The following is a 25,374-nucleotide window of genomic DNA, read 5'->3' on the forward strand; positions in this document are numbered from 1 at the left end:
AACAGATGTATCTTCCTTCTACCCATCTTGATCAATTCCCCAAAACATGAGCTTAACTGTTTTTTTAAATTTTAATAAGCCCCTATTTTAAAAAAGGAGGCAGACAAAAAGCAGGAAACTATAGACCAGTTAGCCTAACATCTGTGGTTGGGAAAATGTTGGGAGTCCATTATTCAAGGAGCAGTAGCAGGACATTTGGAAAAGCAAAATTCAGTCAGGCAGAGTCAGCATGGATTTCTGAAGGGGAAGTCATGTTTGACAAATTTGCTGGAATTCTTTGAGGAGGTAACAAACAGGGTGAATAAAGGGGAACCAGTGGATGTGGTGTATTTGGACTGCCAGAAGGCATCTGACAAGGTGCCACATAAAAGGTTACTGCACAAGATAAAAGTTCACGGTGTTGGGGGTAATATATTAGCATGGATAGAGGATTGGCTAACTAACAGAAAACAGAGAGTCAGGATAAATGGTTCATTCTCTGGTTGGCAACCAGTAACTAGTGGGGTGCCACAGGGATCAGTGCTGGGACCCCAACTATTTACAATCTATATTAACGACTTGGAAGAAGGGACAGAGTGTAATGTAGTCAAGTTTGCTGACGATACAAAGATGGGAGGAAAAGCAATGTGTGAGGAGGACACAAAAAATCTGCAAAAGGACATAAGTGAGTGGGCAAAAATTTGGCAGATGGAGTATAATGTTGGAAAGTGTGAGATCATGCACTTTGGCAGGAAAAAAGTCAAAGAGCAAGTTATTATTTAAATGGAGAAAGATTGCAAAGTGCTGCAGTACAGCTGGACCTGGGGGTACTGCTGCATGAAACACAAAAGGATAGTATGCAGGTACAGCAAGTGATCAGGAAGGCCAATGGAATCTTGGCCTTTATTGCAAAGGGGATGGAATATAAAAGCAGGGAAGTCTTGCTACAACTATATTAGGTATTGGTGAGGCTACACCTGGAATACTGCATGCAGTTTTGGTTTCCATATTTACGAAAGGATAGACTTGCTTTGGAGGCAGTTCAGACGGCAGTTCAGAGAAGGTTCACTAGGTTGAGTCCGGGGATGAGGGGGTTGACATGAGGAAAGGTTGAGTAGGTTAGGCCTCTACTCATTAGAATTCAAAAAATGAGAGGTGATCTTATCGAATCATATAAGATTATGAGGGAGCTTGACAAGGTGGTGCAGACAGGATGTTTCCACTGATGGGGGAGACTAGAACTAGAGGGCATAATCTTAGAATAAGGGGTCGCCCATTTAAAACAGAGAGGAGCAGCAATTTCTTCTCTGAGGGTTGTAAATCTGTGGAATTTGCTGTCTGAGCTGTGGAAGCTGGGACATTGAATAAATTTAAGACAGAAATAGGCAGTTTCTTAAACGATAAGGGGTTAAGGGGTTATGGGGAGAAGGGGGAGGGGGTGTGGGGGGGGGGGGGGGAGTGAAACTGAGTCCATGATCAGATCAGCCATGATCTTATTGAATGGCGGAGCAGGCTCGAGGGGCCGTATGGCCGACTCCTGTTCCTATTTCTTATGTTATGTTCTTATACCTCAATTAACAATGAGTGGAAAAGGTGCAGTATGCACACCATTTTAACAGGGGTGGGGGCACAATCAAAGTTTGTTTTGTGTGTTCCATGTATTTTCATTTTAATCTTTCAAATTATGTTTCAAAACATTTCAAATGTTTCAGTTAATAAACTCAGAACAAGAAATAATGAACTAGTGTTTGACAATTAAGACTTTGTCAACTTAGTTCAATTTTCATTGTGTGTGCCAACTATGGAGTACTAATCGTTATTTCAGTTATACTGAATAAAAGATTAATTAGACCGATCTTAAATTTTGGTTTTATTTTACTAAGACATTTTGTTTAAATTTTAATTGATTAAAATACAATAGTTTTAGCCAACTATTGTCCTCATTTTAGTAGATTAGACCAAAACTTATGTAGAGGCATATACAATTGCAAATCTATCAGTGGAACAGTATTGTCTCTTAGCTGATAAGAGAAAGAGTATACTTTATCTGTAATGTTTGTTAGAGTGCTACCTCAACTTTCCTCAATGTCTCACATTATCTTGTTCAAGCAGGAACCAACAACAGATCAACATCACAACAGCTAGCCTATTTGTTACAGGACTCCGAACAGATAAGTGAAACATGCATGGAACTCTCAGTTCCTTGGCTGTAAGTGTGAGCAGAAGATGCCATATTTGTGTAAAAGGAGGGAAAAAAATGATTTAAAAAATTCTATCCCAACATATTATGAGGCACATTTCATCAAACAGGTTGTTGAAAAAAGTCAAGAATAATCCAGAGTGAAGTATTCTAATCAGTAGTGAGTTTAAAGAGTTACCTCAACATATACCTTAGCAACGTGGTTGACTCTTAACTGCCTTCTGAAATGGCCAAGCAAGCCACTCAGTTATACAACACTGCTACGATAAAAATAATGGGCCCAAGTTTCCACATGATTTGCGCCGGATTTTTAGGAGCAACTGGTGGAGAACGGACTATCTTAGAAATCGCAATTCTCCACATTTTTTTTTCTGCAGTTCTAGTCAGTTAGAACAGTTCCACTTTGGAACAGAATTTTTTCTTCAAAAGGGGGCGTGTCCGGCCACCGACACCTGATTTGAAAGTTTCCACAGTGAAAACGTACTCCAAACTAACTTAGAATGGAGCAAGTGAAGATTTTTGTAGAACTGAAAAAACCTGTTCTACACATTAAAAAATCAGGCGCAGGTTAAAAATTAGGCGTCCAGAACGAGGTGGGGGGGGGGGGGGGGGGGGGGGGAGAAGGGAAGTCATTAAATTCTACAATAAATCCTTAGTTATACTTCTACAAATATTATACAAATAAATCCAACCTGAATAAAAATTTATAAGCAAAGAAAAGATTAAATAAACCATGTTCCTACCTGTGTGAAAGGCAGCAGTTTGCCGTCGGGACCGAAGGCTGAACGGGCCGGCCCGAGACTTCGGGCAGGGCCCGTCCCCAGCACCAGATTTATAGGTAGGTGGCGGGTCGGGTCGGGGAGGGAGGTTCGGTTCGGCGGGGGGGGGGGGGGGGGAAGGGAGAGAAGGAGGGAGGGAGAGGTCGGATCCAGTCCGGGGGCGGGAGTAGAGTCGGGGGGGAGAGCAGGAGCGGCAGCAGCAGTCGGGTCCGGCCGGGGCGGGGGGAAGCAGGAGCGGCAGTCGGGGGGGGGGGGGGGGGGGGGGGGGGGAGAGAAGCAGGAGCGGCAGCGGCAGTCAGGTCGAGTCCAGTCGGGGGGGGGGGAGCAGGAGCGGCAGTCGGGTCGGGTCCGAGGGGGGGGGTGGGGGAGCGGCAGCCGGGTTGAGCGGAAGCGGGAGTCGGGAGGAAGCAGGAGCTGGCCGTGGGAGGAGCCTTATTCACGCAGCCCCAGTAAGGCCATTCGGCCAGGGCTAGGGGCTGCGTGCTTCAGGCCCCTCCCACACAGTTTTGGGCGCCTGGAGCTACTGCACTTGCGCGCCCACTGTAGCGCGCATGTGCAGAGGTCCCGGCACTGTTTTCAGCGCAGGGACCTGGCTCCGCCCCCCCACAGCTCCTGCTGCGCCGCGCCGAGGGCCAGAGGACCTGCAGGGAGATGGAGAATACGGAGGGTTTTTTTAGGCGCACTTTGTGGCGCAAAAAACGGGCGTCCAGGTCGGGACTGCGCCATTCTAGGCACGGCTTGAAACTTGGGCCCAATAAAACTGGATGGACCACCCGGCAATGATCTCTGCACCGGCTTCGGACATGACAACAGTACACCCAGCCCAGTCAACCCTGCAAAGTCCTCTTCACTAACATCTGGGGACTTGTGCCAAAATTGGGAGAGCTGTCCCACAGACTAGTCAAGCAACAGCCTGACAGTCATACTCTCAGAATCATACCTTTCAACCATTGTCCCAGACTCCTCCATTACCATCCCTGGGTATGTCCTGTTCCACCAGACAGGACAGACCCACCAAAGGTGACAGCACAAAGGTATGGGAAGGAGGGCGTAGCCCTGGGAGTCCTCAACATTGACTCCGGACCCCATGAAGTCTCATGGTTTCAGGTCAAGCATGGGGAAGGAAACCTCCTGCTGATTACTACCTACTCCCTCAGCTGAGGAATCAGTACTACTCCATGTTACACACCACTTGGAAGAAGCAGAGGGTAGCAAGGCCACAAAATGCTCCAACCTAAATCCTGCTGCTCACAAAATTGATTCTGGCTGCTATATACTGTGGAAGAACTTATGTAAAATCTGACATACCAGTCAGACAGTTCCCACCTCCCCCCCGCCACCCCATTCCACACAGGAAATGCTGACTATTAGAAACTGCCACTCATTGGATGGCTCAAGCTTGAAGCCTGTGCCAAGAGTTTCTGCAGAGCGACTTGATGATCCAGGTTGGCTCCTCCATGCTCTAATGCCTTACAGAATGATCAATGAATGTCTGAAACAAACCTTAGAAGCCAGCCTAAAATAAATTAACTTTCAAGATGATACTCTTATCCAACAACAGGTTTACTATGAGCAAACCTTAAATCCCAGGTATGCACTTACTAAAACTAGGCTATGTACATATCTGGATCATTTATTTTGTGAGGAAGGGGAGGAGGAGAAAGATGCATTTAAGTAGAGATAGTGCAGCACTCACTGTGTTCGCTAGCTCCAAGTAACTGCCACTCACTGGATGGCTCAAGCTTGAAGCCTGTGCCAAGAGTTTCTGCAGAGCGACTTGCTGATCCAGATTAGCTCCTCCATGCTCTAACAGTTTCTGAAGGGTTGAATGAGTATGTGGTTCTGGGCTCTGAAGGTCTCGAGCTCCAGAATCATACTCCCAACTTTCTCTGGCTCCAGACATTGCACCTAGAGGGAAAAAAAGCAACTTTTCAACTTAGAAATTAAAAGTGCACTTAAGGAGGCTTTAAAACAGCATAACATCTTTTTATTCTAAAGTAGCTATATACCATTAGTACAGACAAATACAGATTTGGATTTGTAAGGATTTGGGAAAGGATGTCTTGTTAAAGGGACTGGGGAAGTGAATTGTTGTAGAGGGGAAAGGGATTAGTTCAGAGATGAAGTGAGTAGTTAGGGGAGGAAATGGAGAGGATTAGGTGCAGTAGTGGATACTTGAATAGAGGACTGAGAAGTGAAGAAACAGGAAGGGCAGTGAATGCTTGAGAGGATACACATTATTGCATTGATCATTTGGCTGGGATTGAGGTTGTGGGTACTGGCATTAAGAGAATTATAGTTACTGGAAAGGGCAAGTAAACATTTCAAGGGTATTAATTTAGAGGAAGCAGTTTGTATTGAGAGAGGGTAGAAGTTTGGCAATGGCAACTTTAGGGGCTAGCAACTGTGAAGACAATGCACAATGGAGGAATTTTTTGCAGGAGATTGGGTAGAGCACAGCATTTTTGTTCAAAAATGTTTCCTTACAAACTGGACAGCTAGAAGATCACCCCTCAGACACTTCCTTTGATAGCTGAATATTTCAAGGTTCACCAGTCCTTCCTCATAACTCAGACATCTAAAACAAGGGATAAACTGTGTGTTTTTTGACTGCATTCGCCAATGCTTAGATGTCTCCCTTGTGACTCGGTGACCAGAACAGGACACAGTACACAAGGTGTGATGTGATCAGAGATTCTACAGCTTAATCCAGACTTCCTGTGACTTATATTCCACTGTTTAGTTATGTAGTTCAACATTTTATTGGCTTTGTCTGTTGTTGCTCTGCACCAAATGAAAAGGTGTCCATAACAAGGTTGAATTTGATGTTAAGTTAGAGAGGCCAAGGGGAGAGTCACAAACCAAGCTTTTAAACTTCAGTATGGCTGACTTCAAAAGAACAAAACATAAACTGATCACAGTAAATTGGGATGAATTGTTAACGGGTAAACCTACAAAAAGTAGGAGGTATTCTTAGAAGTATTTGGTCCAAGATCAGTATCTACCCCTAAAAGTCAATAACTCCGCTTGTACAGTTGAGCAACCGTGGTCATTAATTGATGCAAGATTCATGACTAATGTAGTTGATTTTTTTTTAGGTCGCTAACATGGTGGATAAGAGAATGTCTATGGATGCTATCTATATAGACTTCCAGAAGGCATCTGATAAGGTTCCTTACAAGAGATTAGAAAAATGAAAGCATACAGAATTGGAGGCAACCTTGCAGCATAGGTTGAAAATTGATTGGGAGGTAGGAGACAGAGAATAGGATTAACTCTCAGGACGTATTCTGATTGGTGCGATGTGAAAAGCAGTGTTCCACAGGAATCTGGACTGAGGCCTTAGCTCGTCACTGTATTTATCAATGACCTGGACAAAGGAATAGAGAGTTGCATAATCGAAGTTTGCAAATGACACCAAGTTAGGAGGCACAGTAAGTCATAAGAGCATAAGAATTAGAAACAGGAGTAGGCCATCTAGCCCCTCGAGCCTGCTCCGCCATTCAATAAGATCATGGCTGATCTGGTCGTGGACTCAGCTCCACTTACCAGCCCTCTCCCCATAACCCTTAATTTCCTTATTTCTTAAAAATCTATCTATCTTTGACTTGAAAACATTCAATGAGCCAGCCTCAACTGCTTCCTTGGGCAGAGAATTCCACAGATTCACAACCCTCTGGGAGAAGAAATTCTTTCTCAACTCGGTTTTAAATTGGCCTCTCCGTATTTTGAGGCTGTGCCCCCTAGTTCTAGTCTCCCCAACCAGTGGAAACAACCTCTCTGCCTCTATCTTGTCTATCCCTTTCATTATTTTAAATGTTTCTATAAGATCACCCCTCATCCTTCTGAACTCCAAGGAGTAAAGACCCAGTCTACTCAATCTATCATCATAAGGTAACCCCCTCATTTTTCGAATCAGCCGAGTGAATCGTCTCTGTACCCCTTCCAAAGCTAGTATATCCTTCCTTAAGTAAGGTGACCAAAACTGCACGCAGTACTCCAGGTGCGGCCTTACCAATACCTTATACAGTTGCAGCAACACCTCCCTGCTTTCGTACTCCATCCCTTTCGCAATGAAGGCCAACATTCCATTTGCCTTCCTGATTACCTGCTGCACCTGCAAACTAACCTTTTGGGTTTCATGCAAAGGACCCCCCAGGTCCCTCTGCACCACAGCATGTTGTAATTTCTCCCCATTCAAATAATATTCCATTTTACTGTTTTTTTTCCCCCAAGGTGGATGACCTCACACTTTCCGACATTGTATTCCATCTGCCAAACCTTAGCCCATTCGCTTAACCTATCCAAATCTCCTTGCAGCCTCTCGGAGTCCTCTACACAACCCGCTTTCCCACTAATCTTAGTGTCATCTGCAAATTTTGTTGCACTACACTCTGTCCCCTCTTCCAGGTCATCTATGTATATTGTAAACAGTTGTGGTCCCAGTACTGATCCCTGTGGCACACCACTAACCACTGATTTCCAACCGGAAAAGGACCCATTTATCCCGACTCTCTGCTTTCTGTTCGCCAGCCAATTCTCTATCCATGCTAATACATTTCCTCTGACTCCGTGTACCTTTATCTTCTGCAGTAACCTTTTGTGTGGCACCTTATCGAATGCCTTTTGGAAATCTAAATACACCACATCCATCGGTACACCTCTATCCACCATGCTCGTTATATCCTCAAAGAATTCCAGTAAGTTAGTTAAACATGATTTCCCTTTCATGAATCCATGCTGCGTCTGCTTGATTGCACTATTCCTATCCAGATGTCCCGCTATTTCTTCCTTAATGATAGTTTCAAGCATTTTCTCCACTACAGATGTTAAACTAACCGGCCTATAGTTACCTGCCTTTTGCCTGCCCCCTTTTTCTAAACAGAGGCGTTACATTAGCTGCTCTCCAATCCGCTGGTACCTCCCCAGAGTCCAGAGAATTTTGGTAGATTATAACAAATGCATCTGCTATAACTTCCGCCATCTCTTTTAATACCCTGGGATGCATTTCATCAGGACCAGGGGACTTGTCTACCTTCAGTCCCATTAGTCTGTCCAGCACTACCTCCCTAGTGATAGTGATCATCTCAAGGTCCTCCCTTCCCACATTCCCGTGACCAGCAATTTTTGGCATGGTTTTTGTGTCTTCCACTGTGAAGACGGAAGCAAAATAATTGTTTAAGGTCTCAGCCATCTCCACATTTCCCATTATTAAATCCCCCTTTTCATCTTCTAAGGGACCAACATTTACTTTAGTCACTCTTTTCCGTTTTATATATCTGTAAAAGATTTTACTATCTGTTTTTATGTTTTGCGCAAGTTTACCTTCGTAATCTATCTTCCCTTTCTTTATTGCTTTTTTAGTCATTCTTTGCTGTTGCTTAAAATTTTCCCAATCCTCTAGTTTCCCACTAACCTTGGCCACCTTATACACATTGGTCTTTGATTTGATACTTTCCTTTATTTCCTTGGTTATCCACGGCTGGTTATCTCTTCTCTTGCCGCCCTTCTTTTTCACTGGAATATATTTTTGTTGCGCATTATGAAAGAGCTCCTTAAAAGTCCTCCACTGTTCCTCAATTGTGCCACCGTTTAGTCCTTGTTTCCAGTCTACCTTAGTAAACTCTGCCCTCATCCCACTGTAGTCCCCTTTGTTTAAGCATAGTACGCTCGTTTCTGACACAAGTCGCGTGAATGCGAGCAGGAAATTACAATGGGACAGATGGATTAAGTGAATGGGCAACCTGTAGCAAATGGAGTTCAATGTGGGAAAGTATGAGGTCATTCTGTTTGGATCCAAGAAAGACAAATCAGAGTATTTTCTAAATGGTGAGAAAGTAGGACTGTGGAAGAAAAAACAATTTGGGCATCCATGTACACAAATCACTAAAAGCTTGTGGACAGATACAAAAAGCAATCAAAAAGACTAATGGAACATTGACTTTCAGCACAAGTCCTAGAGTTGACAGCATGCATTCTAGGATCTTGAGAGAGAGAGATGAAGGAAGAAATTGCAGAGGCGCTAGAAATTATGGCCCCAAGTTTCCACACACGGCAAAACAAGCGCCCCTCCAAGCTGGGCGCCCGCTTTTTGCGCCGAAAACGCCGCCTGAAAAAAAACGCGCTATTCTCGTCTGCTTGGCGCGGCACACAGGGGGCGGAGCCTACCACTCGCGCCGATTTTGTAAGTAGGAGGGGGCGGGTACAATTTTAATGACTTTTTTCATGCCGGCAACCCTGCGCGTGCGCGTTGGAGCGTTCGCGCACGCGCAGTCTGAAGTAAACATTGGCACTCGGCCATTTTAAAAAGTGCTGCAGAAAAAGTGAAAATTTGTTTATTGAACTCTTGCAAAGGCTTGTATTTTAATTTTCTTGATATTTCTGTGTGTGAGGGTGAGGGAGTGCATTCTGTAATTAAAGATAGCCTGTGATAAACGGGACACATGCACTTGTTTGAGACTATTCAAATTCTTTGTAGCTGTTCAATTTTTAACATTTTTTAATAAAACCACATTGCCCTTCCATGATCAGCACTGAGGCTTCTTGCAGCTTTCTCCCCCTGCCGTCGGTCGGTCCCGACGGCAAACGGCTGCCTCAAATTCTGAGGCTTCTTGCAGCTTTCTCCCTCCCTCTCCCCCCACCCCCTGCCGTCCGTCGGGCCCGACGGCAAACGGCTGCCCCAAACACTGAGGCTTCTTGCAGCTTTCTCCCTGCCTCCCCCTGCCGTCGGTCGGTCCCGACGGCAAACCGCTGCCTGAAAGGCCTGCCTGAAGCACTTTCACACAGGTAGGAACATGGTTTATTTAATCTTTTCTTTGCTTATAAATTTTTATTCAGGTTGGATTTATTTGTATAATATTTGTATAAGTATAACTAAGGATTTATTGTCGAATTTAATGACTTCCCTTCCCTCCCCACCTCGTTCCCGACGCCTAATTTGTAACCTGCGCCTGATTTTTTAATGTGTAGACAAGGTTTTTTCAAGCCTACAAAAATCTTCACTTGCTCCATTCTAAGTTAGTTTGGAGTACGTTTTCACTGTGGAAACTTTCAAATCAGGCGTCAGTGGCCGGACACGCCCCCTTTTGAAAAAAAAATTCTGTTCAAAAGTGAAACTGTTCTACCTGACTAGAACGGCAGAAAACTTAAATGTGGAGAATTCCGATTTCTAACATACTCCGTTCTCTACCAGTTGCTCCTAAAAATCAGGAGCAAATCACGTGGAAACTTGGGGCCTATATTTCAGAGCTATATTCAATGTGGATGTGTGCTGGAGGACAGGAGAGTGATTTATGTAGTACCTATTTTTAAAAGGGAGACTAGAACTAGAGGGCATGATCTTAGAATAAGGGGCCGCCCATTTAAAACAGAGATGAGGAGAAATTTCTTCTCTGAGGGTTGTAAATCTGTGGAATTCGCTGCCTCAGAGAGCTGTGGAAGCTGGGACATTGAATAAATTTAAGACAGAAATAGACAGTTTCTTAAACAATAAGGGGATAAGGGGTTATGGGGAGCGGGGGGGGGGGGGGTGGAGGTGGAATTGAGTCCGTGATCAGATCAGCCATGATCGTATGATCGTATGAAATGGCGGAGCAGGCTCGAGGGGCTGTATGGCCTACTCCTGTTCATATTTCTTATGTTCTTATGTTCTTAACCGTGATAGGGAACATGTGTGTCTTTATTTAAGGATGAAATTATCTAGATAAAAGAAAAAATACAATTTGCCAATGCAGATTTCAAAATGGATGATCATCCTTGATAAACGTCATTGGAGGAGGTTCTTTGAGGAGGTAACCAACATGGTAGATGGGGAAAATGCAGTTGGTGTAGTGGACATGGCCTTCAGGATGGTCTTTGACAAGGTCGCACATGGGAGATTACGAGAGAAGATTAGGGGGTGAAGAGTTCGCATAACAAACTAGAATAAAATTTGGTTTGAAAGTAAAAAACACAGAAGTAGTTAAGAGCAATTTTTCTGAGTTGCTGAAAGTGGATAGCGGTATTCCACAGGGTTCAGTTCTCAGTCCAATTCTGTCCACAGTGTACAATGATTTGGATATAGGTATAGAGAGTATTTAGAAATTTGTGGATTATACCAAAATAGGAGGTATAATGAATTCATTAGAAGTCCAAAGGAAACTGCAACGGGATACTGAGAAGATGTGGAATGGCTAAAAAGTGGCTGATAGAATTGAATATCAGGAAATGTGAAACAATGGGGCCAAGTTTCGGCCTGAGTTGCTCCTGTTTTTTTGGAGCAACTGGTTTAGAATGGGATATCTTAGAAATTGCAATTCTCGGCATTTAGTTTGTTCCAGTTCTAGTCAGTTAGAACAGTTTCAGTTTGGAACAGATTTTTTTTTCCAAAAGGGGGCGTGTCCGGTCACTTACGCCCGTTTTGAAAGTTTAGGCAGTGAAAACTTACTCCAAACTAACTTAGAATGGAGTAAGTGTAGATTTTTGTACGCTCAGAAAAACCTTGTCTACACTTAGAAAATCAGGCATAGGTTACAAATCAGGCGTAGGGAATGTGGGGGGGAGGGTTTAAAGGGAAGTTTACAAACATTAAACACTTCAGTTTTACAAATAAAGAGCCATCATCAATAATAAATGATAAATACATCAATAAATCAACCAATAAATCAATCAAAAAAAATTAATAAAAAATAAAAAAATTTTAAAAATCAATGAATAAAACATTTTCTACTTACCGACTGCAGCACCGGGAGTCCTCCAACAGCGTGCTGGGACGGCCCCCCCACCAGTCTGTGTGTGTGTGTGTCCCTGACAGCGGGGGGTGGGGGAGATGGGGGGGAGGGGGAAAGGGAGGGGGAGAAGGGGGAGGGGGGGGGGAGGGAGAGGGGGTGGAAGAGTGGGTGAAGAGAGGGGGGAGAAGGGGAGGAAGAAGTCGCAGAGGTTGGGGGGGGGTGGGGAAAGAGAAGCAGTGGTCGGGGGGGGGGGGGGGGGAGCGGAGGTCGGGTCAGGTCACTGTGGGGGGGGGGGCGCGCAGGTCGGGTCGCCAGGGTGGGGAGAGCGGGGGTCGGGTCCGGGGAGCGGGAGTCAAGTCGGGTCGGGTGGGAGGTGAGCCTTATGCACGCAGCCCCAGTGAGGCCATTCGGCCAAGGCTAAGGACTGCGTGCTTCGGGCCCCTCCCACAGTTTTGGGCGCCTGGAGCTACTGCACATTCGCGCCCACTGTAGCGCGCATGTGCAGAGGTCCCGGCACTGTTTTCAGCGCAGGGACCTGGATCCGCCCCCCACAGCTCATGCTGCGCCGCACCCTGCTCCAGAGGACCTGCAGGGAGCCGGAGAATAGGTGAGTTTTTTTTAGGCGCACTTTGTGGCGTGAAAAACGGGCGTCCAGGTTGGGCCCAATGTCTTTGGTTAAAAAAATAACAGCAGTAACTGTGCTCTGAATGGAAGTGAGCTCAGTGCTGTGGCAGAGCAGAGGAATTTGGGAGTACAAATTCACAAAACCAGAGCTGCTGCCTCTAATGATCTATCATGAGAAGAAAAAAAAAATGAAGGCTTGCATTTATAGAGCCCCTTTCACAACCCCAGGATATCCCAGTGCTTTACAGCCAATTAAGTACTCTTTGAAGTGTAGTCACTGTTGTAATGTAGGAAACGCAGCAGCCAATTTGCACACAACAAGGTCCCACAAATAGCAATGTGATAGACATTTTTAGGTGTTGCTTTAACTAGGACATCGAAAAGAACTCCCCTGCTCTTCTATGAAATAGTGCCTTGTGATCTTTTATGTCCACCTGAAAGGGCAGATGAGGTTTAATGCCTCATTCGAAGGTCAGTACCCCCTCAGTACTGCACGGGAGTGCAGCATAGATTTGCCAGAATGCTTCCTGGACTCCAATGGTTAAATTACAAGGAGAGATTACACAAACTAGATTGTATTCCTTGGAATTTAGGTGGTTATGGGATGACAAGGTTTTCAAGATATTAAGGGAACAGATTGGGTAGAGAGAAACTATTTCCGTTACTTGGGGACACAGTCTAAAAGTTAGAGCCAGACCTTTCATGAGTGAAATTAGGAAACAATTCTACACACAAAGGGTGGTAGAAGTTTGGAACTATCTTCAGCAAATGGCAATTGATGCTAGATCAATTGTTAATTTTAAATCTGAGATTGATAGATTTTTGTTAACCGAAGTTATTAAGGGATATGAGGCAAAGGATATGGAGTTAGGTCACAGATCAGCCATGATCTCATTGAATGGCGGAACAGGCTCGAGGGGCTAAATGGCCTGCTCCTGTTCCTATGTTTCTAATATCCCAAAGAAATTCTAGCCTAGATTTTGTGCTCAAGTCTCTGGAGTGGGACTTGAACCCACAACCGTTTGATTTAAAGACGAGAGCCACTGAATCACAGCTGACACTAGGATATAAAAGCCAAGAGGTAATGATGAGCCTACATTAGACTTTAATAAAACCTCAGTTGCAGCACTGTGTGCGGTATTGGACTCTATACTATAGGAAGGATATTGAGGCTTTAGAGAGAATACACCACAGATTCACTTGGATGTGCCTGGGAAGAGGAAATACAAATAAGAGTGTCTTTCAAAATTGGAGCTTTTTTCATTAGAATGCAGATTATGGGGCAATATGATGAAAGCGTTTAAAATTATGAAAGGATAGACAGGGTAGATAGAAGCAGACTGTTTCCAGTAGTTGAGAGGTCTAGAAATGGAGGAGTCACAAATACAAGGTTACATACAAGAGATGTAGAACAGAGGACAACACAAAACGTCTTTATAGAGTTGAAGGGCTATGGGATTAATTTCCAGTGTTCCTGGTCAAGGCAGAAACTATGTCAGCACTCAAGCTAGATGTAGGAAAAGGGGATAAAAGGATATGGGAACAGGGCGAGTAAATTTGATTAGGACTATTTGCTGGCATGGAGGGAAAACACCAACACAGGCTGATACAGCCAAATAGCTTCTTTCCAAGTTGTACCTTCTATATGTTTCTACGTAGGATGGAGTTGAAAGAGACTCAGGGTCAACATGTCCAACTAATGTGGTGCAGCAATCAACACAACCAACAGAATGTTGAACTACATAGCCTAAGCAGTGGAATACATATCAGAGAAAACAATGATCAAACTGTGCATGCTCTGGTCAGACTACACCTAGAGTACGGTGTCTGGTTCTGGTCACCAAGACACGAGGGAGACATTCAAGGATTGGAAGCAGTGCAAAAAAGAACCACAAAGCTAATCCTAAATCGCCTCGGCGGTGATTGTATAGATCTATAGAAAAAAGTTACGGTATAGAAAAAGATAAATCCAGAATTTTAATTTCAATTAAATTAAGCAAGACAAGGGATCACAGGATTAAAATAGTAAAAGATAAATTTGAGATCATAAATCAGTCCTTCACAAGAAGTATTGAATACATGGAGATGAGTTTTAAATAAAAGCAGTGGAGGTGAAAATGCTGGACACATTTAAGAAACAATTAGATTAAGCAATAGGTAGAATATAGCATAAACTAAGATGGCCAGATGACATAGAACCAGAATACGCCATTCAGTCCCTCAAGCCTGTTGCACCATACAATTAGATAATGATGATTTGTACCTCAACTCCATCTACCCACCCTTGTTCTATATCCCTTGATAAACTGCCATTTCGCCATCATTCCGACCACAAATTCCGGGCCTATGTTTAATCCAGTAAGCAAGTGGACAATTATTAGTCCCTCAAGTATACATTTCTGCAAGAACAGGGGACAAAATCCATTATGGGAACCCAAGAACATTCCATTAAAACTGGAAACATAACAGTATTCATTTTATGAAGGAGGTTCAGATGAAGACATAAACCATGGCAGCTAGCCAACTGTAATCAGTTTTTTTTTTAAAACAAGAACACACATTGAAGTTACGAGAGCCGTCTTATTCCATTTTTAGGTTTTCCTTGTCACTGACGAAAATCAGACAACATCACCAACCTAAACACTGCAAGCAGTTAATGTTTAATGACAATCCCATTGAAGAATTAATGATTGTTTTACCTGTATACTCAATACAAGTTTGGAATGAGAGCCTTAAATGGAGCAATATCATAAGTTACATCCATCACATTCAACTATGAAACTATGTCAAGTACATTATGGCATATCCCAAGGCATACTAATAAAACAATTACAACTAAATTGAAATATTTTCATGCTGAACAGTAAAAATTTGTTTTCCTTTATGCCATCTACATACCAAGACTGTTGTCACTGCTGGTTGGCCAAGAAGCTATTCGATCCCGTAATTTTCTTTTTTTGCAAGATTCATCTGACTTTACTGAAAGTTCACCTTCTTCTTTTCTTATTTCAGATACTAACTGCATACGGCAGCGTGCAAAATCCTCAAAGGAGATCTTCCCATTCTCATCTGCTCCCAACTGATGCATAATCTCTGCCACTGATTCCTCCATGTTCAGTTGCCGACACACCATAAGCAAGTCATTCCTGGAGAGACATGAACAAAGAAAGATCACCACAATGATCACATCATTGCACATTTATGGAAATTGTATCCCTTATCAATGTTACACTTAGCAAAATTAAAGCAAAAATTGACAAAATATTTAATGCAAGCTACCAATTGCTTTCTTCCTAAACTATAACAATGTTTACATTAGAGATTTTTTTCTTTTATTTGCTTTGGAATAACAAATACAAATGATTGCACAATGTACAAAACAATGATTCTAAATAATGTAAATGTACGGAAAAGGTGAATTATTTCAGTAGCTTGTTAGGTTTGGGAGCAAGCGCGGAGTCAAGATCCAATTACACAAGTATTTTATTAGAAAGCTTAATTTTACAATTAAACTGAAGGCACTCAATTATTTAATTTGTCTTGATGACTGATCACATAAGTATCAAAGTTGCAGTTTTCAATAGAAAAATTGTTCAAGCCAAGTCTGTTACAATTTTTTTTTTTAAATATAGTTTGGTCCAAAGGTTTGAGAAACTTGCTTCCAGGGATCCAGGGCAAAGTGGCAAGTTGGATCCAAAATTGGCTCAGAGGTAGGAACCAAAAGGTAATGCTTGATGGATGTTTTTGTGACTGAAACGATGTTTCCAGTGAGGTTCCCGCAGGGCTCAGTACTGGGTGCCTTGCTTTTTGTAGTATACATCAATGATCTAGATTTGAATATAGGGGGTATGATTAAGAAGTTTGCAGATGACACTAAAATTGGCTGTGTGGATGATAATATAGAGGAACGTCATGGACTGCAGGAGGATATTAATCTACTGGTCAGATGGGCAGAACAGTAGCAAATGGAATTTAATTTGGAGAAATGTGAGGTAATGCACTTGGAGGGCTAATAAGGAAAGGGTATACACATTAAACGGTAGACCACTTAGAAGTGTAGATGAACAAAGGGACTTTGGAGTGCTTGTCCACAGATTGCTGAAAGTAGCAGGCCAAGTGGATAAGGTGGTTAAGCAGGCATACGGAATGCTTGCCTTTATTGGCCGAGGCATAGAATACAAGAGCTGGGAGGTTATGCTTAAATTGTGTAATACACTGGTTAGGGCACAGCTGGAAGACTGTGTGCAGTTCTGGTCGTCGTATTATAGGAAGGACATGATTGCACTGGAGAGGGTGCAGAGGAAATTTACAAGGATTGCTGCCTGGAATGGAGAATCTTAGCTACGAGGACAGATTGGATAGGCTGACTTTGTTCTCCTTGGAACAGAGGAGGCAGAGGGGAGACCTCATTGAGGTGTATAACATTTTGAGGGGATAGCAAGGGCCTATTTCCCTTCGTGGAGAGGTCAATTATGAGGGGGCATAGGTTTAGGGTGGTTGGTGGAAGGTTAGAGGGGATTTTAGGGGACGCTTCTTCATGCAGAGGGTTGTGTGGGTCTGGAACTCACTGGGCATAGGTTTAGGGTGGTTGGTGGAAGGTTAGAGGGGAATTTAGGGGACGCTTCTTCATGCAGAGGGTTGTGTGGGTCTGGAACTCACTGCCTGGAAAGGTGTTAGAGGCAGAAACCCTCATCACATTTAAAAGGTGCTTGGATGGGCACTTGAAGTGCCATAACCTTCAGGGTTACGGATCTAGAGCTGGTAAGTGGGATTAGACTCTTGTTGGCTGGCACAGATACGATGGTAAGTACTTCAGTGAATCTAAAACGGCCAGAGTGGTCTCCTGGACTAGTTTTGATCGCCTGGATGGGTCAGAGAAATTTTCCCAGATTTTTTTCCCCAATTGGCCTGGGTTTTTAAATCTGTTTTTTTTTGCCTCTTCCAGGAGATCGTATGGCTCCAGGTGGAGTGTAAAATATTGCGATACATGGGCAGTTGTGTGGGGCGGACTAGTTGAGCCGGATGCTCTTTACCGTCCGCCCATTGTTCATTGTAACCTTTAGGGCTGCTAATCTAGGGCCGTATGGCTCTTTGTCGGCCAGTGCGGACACGCTGGGCCAAAATGGCCTCCTTCTGCGCTATAAATTTCTATGTTCTATGTTCCTCTTTTAGGGATACTATAATCGGAAGAGGTCAAAACTAACCCAAAGACAAAAACATTTTTAAAAGATGCGCAATGAAAGGATAGACAAGGGTAATGCAGTAAATGTAATATATTTGGATTTTCAAAAGACCTTCAATAAAGATACCACATAAAAATTCATGACTAAGGTTAGAACATGTGAAGTCAGGGGACAAGTAGCAGAATGGATTACCAGTTGGCTATAGAAGAAAAAAAGAGTAGGGGTTAAAAGATAGCAACTCAGACCGGGCAAAGGTCGGAAACTACTGGCTTGTTGCAAAAACCCATCTGGTTCATTAATATCCTTTAGGGAAGGAAACAATGTGGTTGACACTTAAATGCCCTCTGAAATAGCCTAGCAAGTCACTCAGTTGTACCATCATCATCATCATAGGCAGTCCCTTGAAGCGAGGATGATTTGCTTCCATGCCAAAAAGGGATGAGTTCACAGGTGTTTCAATGAAGGACCTAATATTCCAGATCCCGAGTTACATTTTGAAGGGTGGAAGATGCCTGTGCGTGGATTTTTTTCAACGCGTGGTGGCCGTTGCACACCAGCCACCACACGAGCTTGACAGAGCTAGGTCTTGGGCCAATGGCAAGGATTACCCAAGACAACTGGAGACCAGCTCTGCTGCACGGACCTAGTGCGCGCACATATCGCAGTGTGGGCTGGCCCATGCTGTCCCTGGGCCCTCGCCTCTTCTGGGCCCCAAACTCACACCTCTCCTGGGCTCGGGTCACTTCCCTCTACAAACTCTTGCCGCTCCTTCTGTGCCTGCCCGCATTGCAATCAGCGACCTGGCTTCGCAGCCATCGCCCTACTGCAGCAGCACACTCTGCTCCCTGCAATGGCCCTGGCCTGCTGATAGTCTTGCAGGCCGGGACCGCACCGATTTCCGGGCTGGGCCAAACTGCTACGAAAAATAATACCGGATGGACCACCCAGCATGACCTAGCTATTGGTTTCAGACACGACAAAGGCCACCCAAACCAGTCAATCCTGCAAAATCCTCCTCACCAACATCTGAGGAATTGTGCCAAAATTGGCAGGAGCTATCCCACAGTCGAGTCAAGCAACAGCCTGACATAGTCGTACTCACAGAATCATTTCTTTCAGCCAATGTCCCAGACTCCATCACCATTCCTGGGTATGTCCTGTCCCACAGACAAGACAGACCCCCCAGAAGTGGTAGCACAGTAGTATACAGTCGGGTATGAGTGGCCCTAGGAGTCCTGAAGGTTGACTCCGGACCTCAAAGTTTCATGGCATCAGGTCAAGTATGGGGAAGGAAACCTCCTGCTGATTACCACCTATCACCCTCCTTCAGCTGATGAATCAAAACTACTCCATGTTTAACACTACTTGGGAGAAGCATTCAGGGCACAGAATGTACTCTGAGTGAGGGACTTCGATGTCCATTACCAAGAGTGGCTCGGTAGCACCACTACTGACCGAGTTGGCCAAATCCTGAAGGACATATATGCCAGACTGGATCTGCAGCAGGTGGTGAGAGAACCAACACGAGGGAAAAACCTACTTGACCTCGTCCTCACCAATCTACCTGTCACAGCTTCATCTGTCCATGACTGTACTGGTAGTAGTCATCACCGCACGGTCCTTGTGGAGACGAAGTCCCGTATTCACAATGAGGACACTCTCCATTGTGTTCTGTGGCAGTACCACTGTGCTAAATGCGATAGGTTCAGAGCAGATCTAGCAGCTCAAAATTGGGCATCCACGAGACACTGTGGGCCATCAGCAGAAGAATTGTATTCAATTACAATCTGTAACCTCATCGCCCGGCATATCCTCACTCTGCCATTACCATCAAACGAGGGGAGCAACCTGGTTCAACGAAGAGTGCGGAAGAGCATGCCAGGAACGGCACCAGGTATACCTAAAAATGAGGTGCCAAGCTGGTGAAGCTGCAACACTGGACTACATGCATGTTAAACAGCAGAAGCAGCATGTTATATACAGAGCTAAGCAATCCCTCAACAAAGGATCAGAACAAAGCTCTGGAGTCCTGCCACATCTAGTCGTGAATGGTGATGGACCATTAAACAACTAACAGGTGGCGGAGGCTCCATGAACATCCGCATCCTCAATGATGGCAGAGCCCAGCACGAGTGCAAAATACAGGGCTAAAGCGCAAATGCCAACTGGAAGATCCACCTTGGCCTCCACCCGACAATCTGGAAAACTGTCCAGGTGTGTTCTGTCCACAAAAAGCAGAACAAATCCAATCCGGCCAATTATCGTCCCATCAGTCTACTCTCAATCATCAGCAAAGCGATGGAAGGTTTGGAGCAGGTGGAGTTTGGAGCGTGAGGCTGGAGCTGTGGGAAAATCAAAAAAAGCTAGCCACCGCAGCAGCAAAATCAACAAAGCGGAGGTCGGGAGCGGAAGTCGAGAGCGGCGAGGAGAGGACGGACGAGGTCGGAGTCCAGAGGTGGAGCAGCATGGACAAGACCAAGGGAAGATGCAGCACGGGCCAACAGTGAGGCTGTGAGGTCGTGAGGCTCAAATTGTGTACTATGAATTCCACGTAGAGAGGTGTCCTGTGGGAAGGAGGAAGGCAGGAGGACAGTAGGAGTATGTTTGAGTTTGTGTGTATATATGGGCACATGTGGCAGAGCCTGGTCTCCAATCGTCTTGGATCCCCTTGCCACTGGACCAAGACCGTGCTCTGTCAAGCCCACGTGATGGCTGGTGTGCAACAGCTACCCCACGTTAAAAGAATTCACACACAGGTATCTTCCACCGTTTAAAATGAGTTCATCAGAAGTACTCATTTTTAGTGTGGAAGCAAGTATTCTCGACCGAGAGGAAGAGGAGGGAGGAGGAGGAAGAAAAGAAGAGGAGGGAGGAGGAAGAGGAAGAAGAGGAAGAGGAAGTCGAAAGTGTTATCAAGCGGCACTTATGCACCAATCATCATCATCATCATAGGCAGTCCCTCGGAATGGAGGAAGACTTGCTTCCACTCTTAAAATATGAGTTCTTAGGTGGCTGAACAGTCCCATATGAGAGCCACAGACTCGGTCCAGGTGGGACAGATAGTCGTTGAGGGAAGGGGTGGATGGGACAGGTTTGCCGCACACTCTTTCTGCTGCCTGCGCTTGATTTCTGCATGCTTTCGCCGATGAGACTCGAGGTGCTCAGCGCCCTCCCGGATGCACTTCCTCCACTTAGGGCGGTCTTTGGCCTGGGACGCACCAATAACCTACTCAGCGATGCTCAGTTTGAGTTCCGCTAGGACCACTCGGCTCCAGACCTCAATACAGCTTTGGTCCAAAAACGAGCAAAAGAGCTAAATTGCTGAGGTGAAGCGAGAGTGACTGAACTTGACATCAAGGCAGCATTTGACCGAGTGTGGCATCAAGGAGTCCTAGTAAAATTGAAGACAATGGAAATTAGGGGGAAACCCTCCACTGGCTGGAGTCCTACCTTGCACACAGGAAGATGGTTGCGGTTGTTGGAGACCAGTCATCTCAGCCACAGGACATTGGTGCAGGGGTTCCTTCGAGCAATGACCTAGCCCCAACTATCTTCATCATAAAGTCAGAAATGGGGATTGTTCACCTCTGGTTGCAGTGTTCAGTTCCATGTGCAATCCCTACCACCAACATCCTGGGGCTCACAATTGACCAAAAACCTAACTGGACCAGCCACATAAATACTAACTACAAGAGCTGGTCAGAGGCTGGGTATTCTGTGGCGAGTGTCTCACCTCGTGACTCCCCAAAGCCTTTCCACCATCTACAAGGCACAAGTCAGGAGTGTGATGGAATACTCTCCACTTGCCTGGATGAGTGCAGCTAGCTCCAACAACACTTGGAAGCTAAACACCATCTAGGACAAAGCAGCCCACTTGATTGTCACTCCCTCCACCACCTTTGGACTGTAGTGAGGTAAACAGTGTTGTTCCCCAGAGTTCAGCACCAGGACCAATGTTGCCTTTAAGCTGCGCAGTCGCACCGCTCTCTGGACTTCCTGCGCAGTTAGCTCGCCAGCTTTTCAATGCGAAAAACTTTAAATGGCCTGCGCGCACAAAAAAAATTAACAGGAACATTGACTTGGACCACTGTTATTTTTGATATCATGACTTAGACTTGGGGATATAGGTCGCAAGATAGTAAAACACTTCAAGAGCAAACCGGCTGGTGGAATGGGTGGATACATGGCAGATGAAATTCAATGCAGAAAAGTGTGAGGTGATGAATTTTGGTAGGAACAATGAGGAGAGACAATATACGTTAAATGCTACAATTTTAAAAGGAGTGCAGGAACAGAGACCTGGGGGTGCTTGTGCACAAATCTTTGAAGGTAGTAAGACAGGTACAACAAAGCCGTTAAGAAAGCATAAGGGATCTTGGGCTTTATAAACACAGGTGTAGAGTACAAAAGCCAGGAAATTATGCTAAACATATATAAAACACTAGTTCATTCTCAGCTGGAGTAGTGTCCAATTCTGGGCACCACACGTTAGGAATGATGTGATGGCTTTGGAGAGGGTACAGAAAAGAGTTACTGGAATGGTTCTGAGGATGAGGGGTTGTAGTTACATGGGTAGACTGGAGAAGCTGGGGTTGTTCGCCTTCGAGCAAAGAAAGTCAAGAGGAGATTTGATAGAGATATTGAAAATCATGAAGGGTTTAGATATAGTAAATAAAGATAAACTGTTTCCAATGGCGGAAGGGTCTGTAACCAAGGGTCATAGATTTAAGACGATTGGCAAAAGAACTAGAGATGGTTTTCTAGACCAATGTCGAGGAACCAACCAGGGAGCTGGCCATCCTAGACTGGGTGATGTGTAATGAGAAGGGACTAATTAGCAATCTTGTTGTGCGAGGCCCTTTGGGGAAAAGTGACCATAATATGGTAGAATTCCTTATTAAGATGGAGAGTGACAAAGTTAATTCGGAAACTAGGGTCCTGAACTTAAGGAAAAGTAACTTCGACGGTATGAGGTGTGAATTGGCTAGAATAGACTGGCAGAGGATACTTAAAGGGTTGACGGTGGATAAGCAATGGCAAACATTTAAAGATCACATGGATGAACTTCAGCAATTGTACATCCCTGTCTGGAGTAAAAATAAAACTGGGAATAGTGGCTCAACCATGGCTAACAAGGGAAATTAAGAATAGTGTTAAAACCAAGGAAGAGGCATATAAATTGGCTAGAAAAAGCAACAAACTTGAGGACTGGGAGAAGTTTAGAATTCAACAGAGGAGGACAAAGGGTTTAATTAGGAGGGGGAAAATAGAGTACGAGAGGAAGCTTGCAGGGAACATAAAAACTGACTGCAAAAGCTTCTATAAATATGTGAAGAGAAAAAGATTAGTAAAGACAAACATAGGTCCCTTACAGTCAGGGTCAGGTGAATTTATAATGGGGAACAAAGAAATGGCAGACCAATTGAACCAATACTCCGGTTCTGTCTTCACAAAGGAAGATACAAATAACCTTCCAAATGTACGAGGGGACAGTGGATCTAGTGAGAACTGAAAGATATCCTTATTAGGCGGGAAATTGTGTTAGGGAAATTGATGGGATTGAAGGCTGATAAATCCCCGGGGCCTGATAGTCTGCATCCCAGAGTACTTAAGGAAGTGGCCCTAGAAATAGTGGATGCATTGGTGATCATTTTCCAACAGTCTATCGACTCGGGATCAGTTCCTATGGACGGGAGGGTAGCTAATATAACACCACTTTTTAAAAAGGGAGGGAAAAAGCGGGTAATTATAGACCTATTAACCAAACATCAGTCGTGGGGAAAATGTTGGAATCAATTATTAAGGATGAAATAGCAGCGCATTTGGAAAGCAGTGACAGGATCGGTCCTAGTCAGCATGGATTTATGAAGGGGAAATCATGCTTGACAAATCTTCTGGAATTTTTTGAGGATGTAACTAGTAGAGTGGACAAGGGAGAACCAGTGGATGTGGTGTATTTGGACTTTCAAAAGGCTTTTGACAAGGTCCCGCACAAGAGATTGGTGTACAAAATCAAAGCGCATGTAATTGGGGGTAATATACTGACATGGATAGAGAACTGGTTGGCAGACAGGAAGCAGAGAGTCGGGATCCTTTTCAGAATGGCAGGCAGTTACTAGTGGGGTGCCGCAGGGCTCAGTGATGGGACCCCAGCTCTTTACAATATACATTAATGATTTGGATGAAGGAATAGAGTGTAATATCTCCAAGTTTGCAGATGACACTAAACTGGGTAGCGGTGTGAGCTGTGAGGAGGACGCTAAGAGGCTGCAGGGTGACTTGGACAGATTAGGTGAGTGGGCAAATACGTGGCAGATGCAGTATAATGTGGATAAATGTGAGGTTATCCATTTTGGGGGCAATAACACGAAAGCAGAATATCTGAATGGCGGCAGACTAGAAAAAGACAACGAGACCTGGGTGTCATGGTTCATCAGTCACTGAAAGTGGGCACGCAGGTACAGCAGGAGGTAAAGAAGGCAAATGGTATGTTGGCCTTCATAGCTAGGGGATTTGAATATAGAGGCAGGGAGGTCTTACTGCAGTTGTACAGGGCCTTGGTGAGGCCTCACCTGGAATATTGTGTTCAGGTTTGGTCTCCTCGTCTGAAGAAGGACATTCTTGCTATTGAGGGAATGCAGCGAAGGTTCACCAGACTGATTCCAGGGATGGTTGGGCTGTCATATGAGGATAGACTGGATCAACTGGGCCTTTATTCACTGGCGTTTAGAAGGATGAGAGAGGATCTCATAGAAACATATAAGATTCTGACGGGACTGGACAGGTTAGATGCGGGAAGAATGTTCTCGATGTTGGGGGAAATCCAGAACCAGGGGACATAGTCTTAGGATAAGGGGTATGCCATTTAGGACTGAGATAAGGAGAAACTTCTTCACTCAGAGTTGTTGACCTGTGGAATTCCCTGCCACAGAGAGTTGTTGATGCCAGTTCATTGGATATATTCAAGAGGGAGTTAGATATGGCCCTTACGGTTAAGGGGATCAAGGGGTACTGAAGGAATGATAAGACATGGTCTTATTGAATGGCGGTGCAGGCTCGAAGGGCCAAATGGCCTACTCCTGCACCTATTTTCTATGTTTCTATGACATGAGGAAAAACTTTTTTACGCAACAAGTGGTTCGGATTTGGAATGCACTGTTGGGTGGTGGAATCAGATTCAATTGAAGCTTTCAAAAGGGAATTGGATAAATACTTCGAGGAGAAAAAATTGCAGAAATATGGGAGAGGGGGAGAACGGGATTGCTCTTCGAAAGAGCCGCGCACTCGTTGGGCCAAACGGCCTCCTTCTGTGCTGAAAGAGCGTGCGGCAAACCAGTCCCTCCCACCGCTTCCCTCAACGACTATCTGTTCCACCTGTGAGAGTCTGTGGCTCTCGTATTGGACTGTTCAGCCACCAAAGAACTCACTTCAGGAGCGGAAGCAAGTCTTCCTCGATTCCAAGGGACTGCCTATGATGATGACTATTTTACGATTCTAAGCAACAGTCAATTCGAAGAGATGTCTACTGCACAAGGTCACGAGTGGCTTTGGAACACATTGAATGGATGTTCGATTGTGGACAATGAGATAAACAGAATATGCTTGTCGTTTGAGGTGGTAGTCATAGTCATGTGTGCTCGTAAGAAGTATCCGTTCCTTAACGTGCTGGTCAATGTGCCATCCATGTACAAGAGTGCACAACTGCTGTGCTCCATTTAACACAGCTTTAACAAAAGGAAACCGATGAATAGATTATGGATGCAGAGGTGTCCGCAATGTCTTTATGGTCATGTTGGTAGTGATAAGAAACACGTGCAATTGGAAGCAATTCCAACTACTAAGCTTACTTTGAGTTCAGTTTGTTTTTGATGACTGCAGGTTAAGAGGGAGCAACTGTCTGT

General features: G+C 44.6%; 1 protein-coding gene across 3 annotated transcripts in view; it reads right to left on the reverse strand.

The window, feature by feature from the left end:
• Nucleotides 1–25,374, reverse strand: part of mcc (MCC regulator of WNT signaling pathway) — a 448,431-nt gene that overhangs the window by 310,108 nt on the left and 112,949 nt on the right. For all 3 annotated transcript variants that reach the window (XM_070883758.1, XM_070883750.1, XM_070883769.1), the window contains exons 2-3: nt 15,189–15,436; nt 4,655–4,866 (exon numbers count right to left, since the gene is read on the reverse strand). In XM_070883758.1, the coding sequence (XP_070739859.1) occupies nt 4,655–4,866; nt 15,189–15,436 (460 nt within the window). The remainder of the gene's footprint in view (nt 1–4,654; nt 4,867–15,188; nt 15,437–25,374) is intronic.

This window comes from Pristiophorus japonicus, chromosome 1 (genome assembly GCF_044704955.1).
Source record: "Pristiophorus japonicus isolate sPriJap1 chromosome 1, sPriJap1.hap1, whole genome shotgun sequence".
Taxonomy (NCBI): domain Eukaryota; kingdom Metazoa; phylum Chordata; class Chondrichthyes; family Pristiophoridae; genus Pristiophorus; species Pristiophorus japonicus.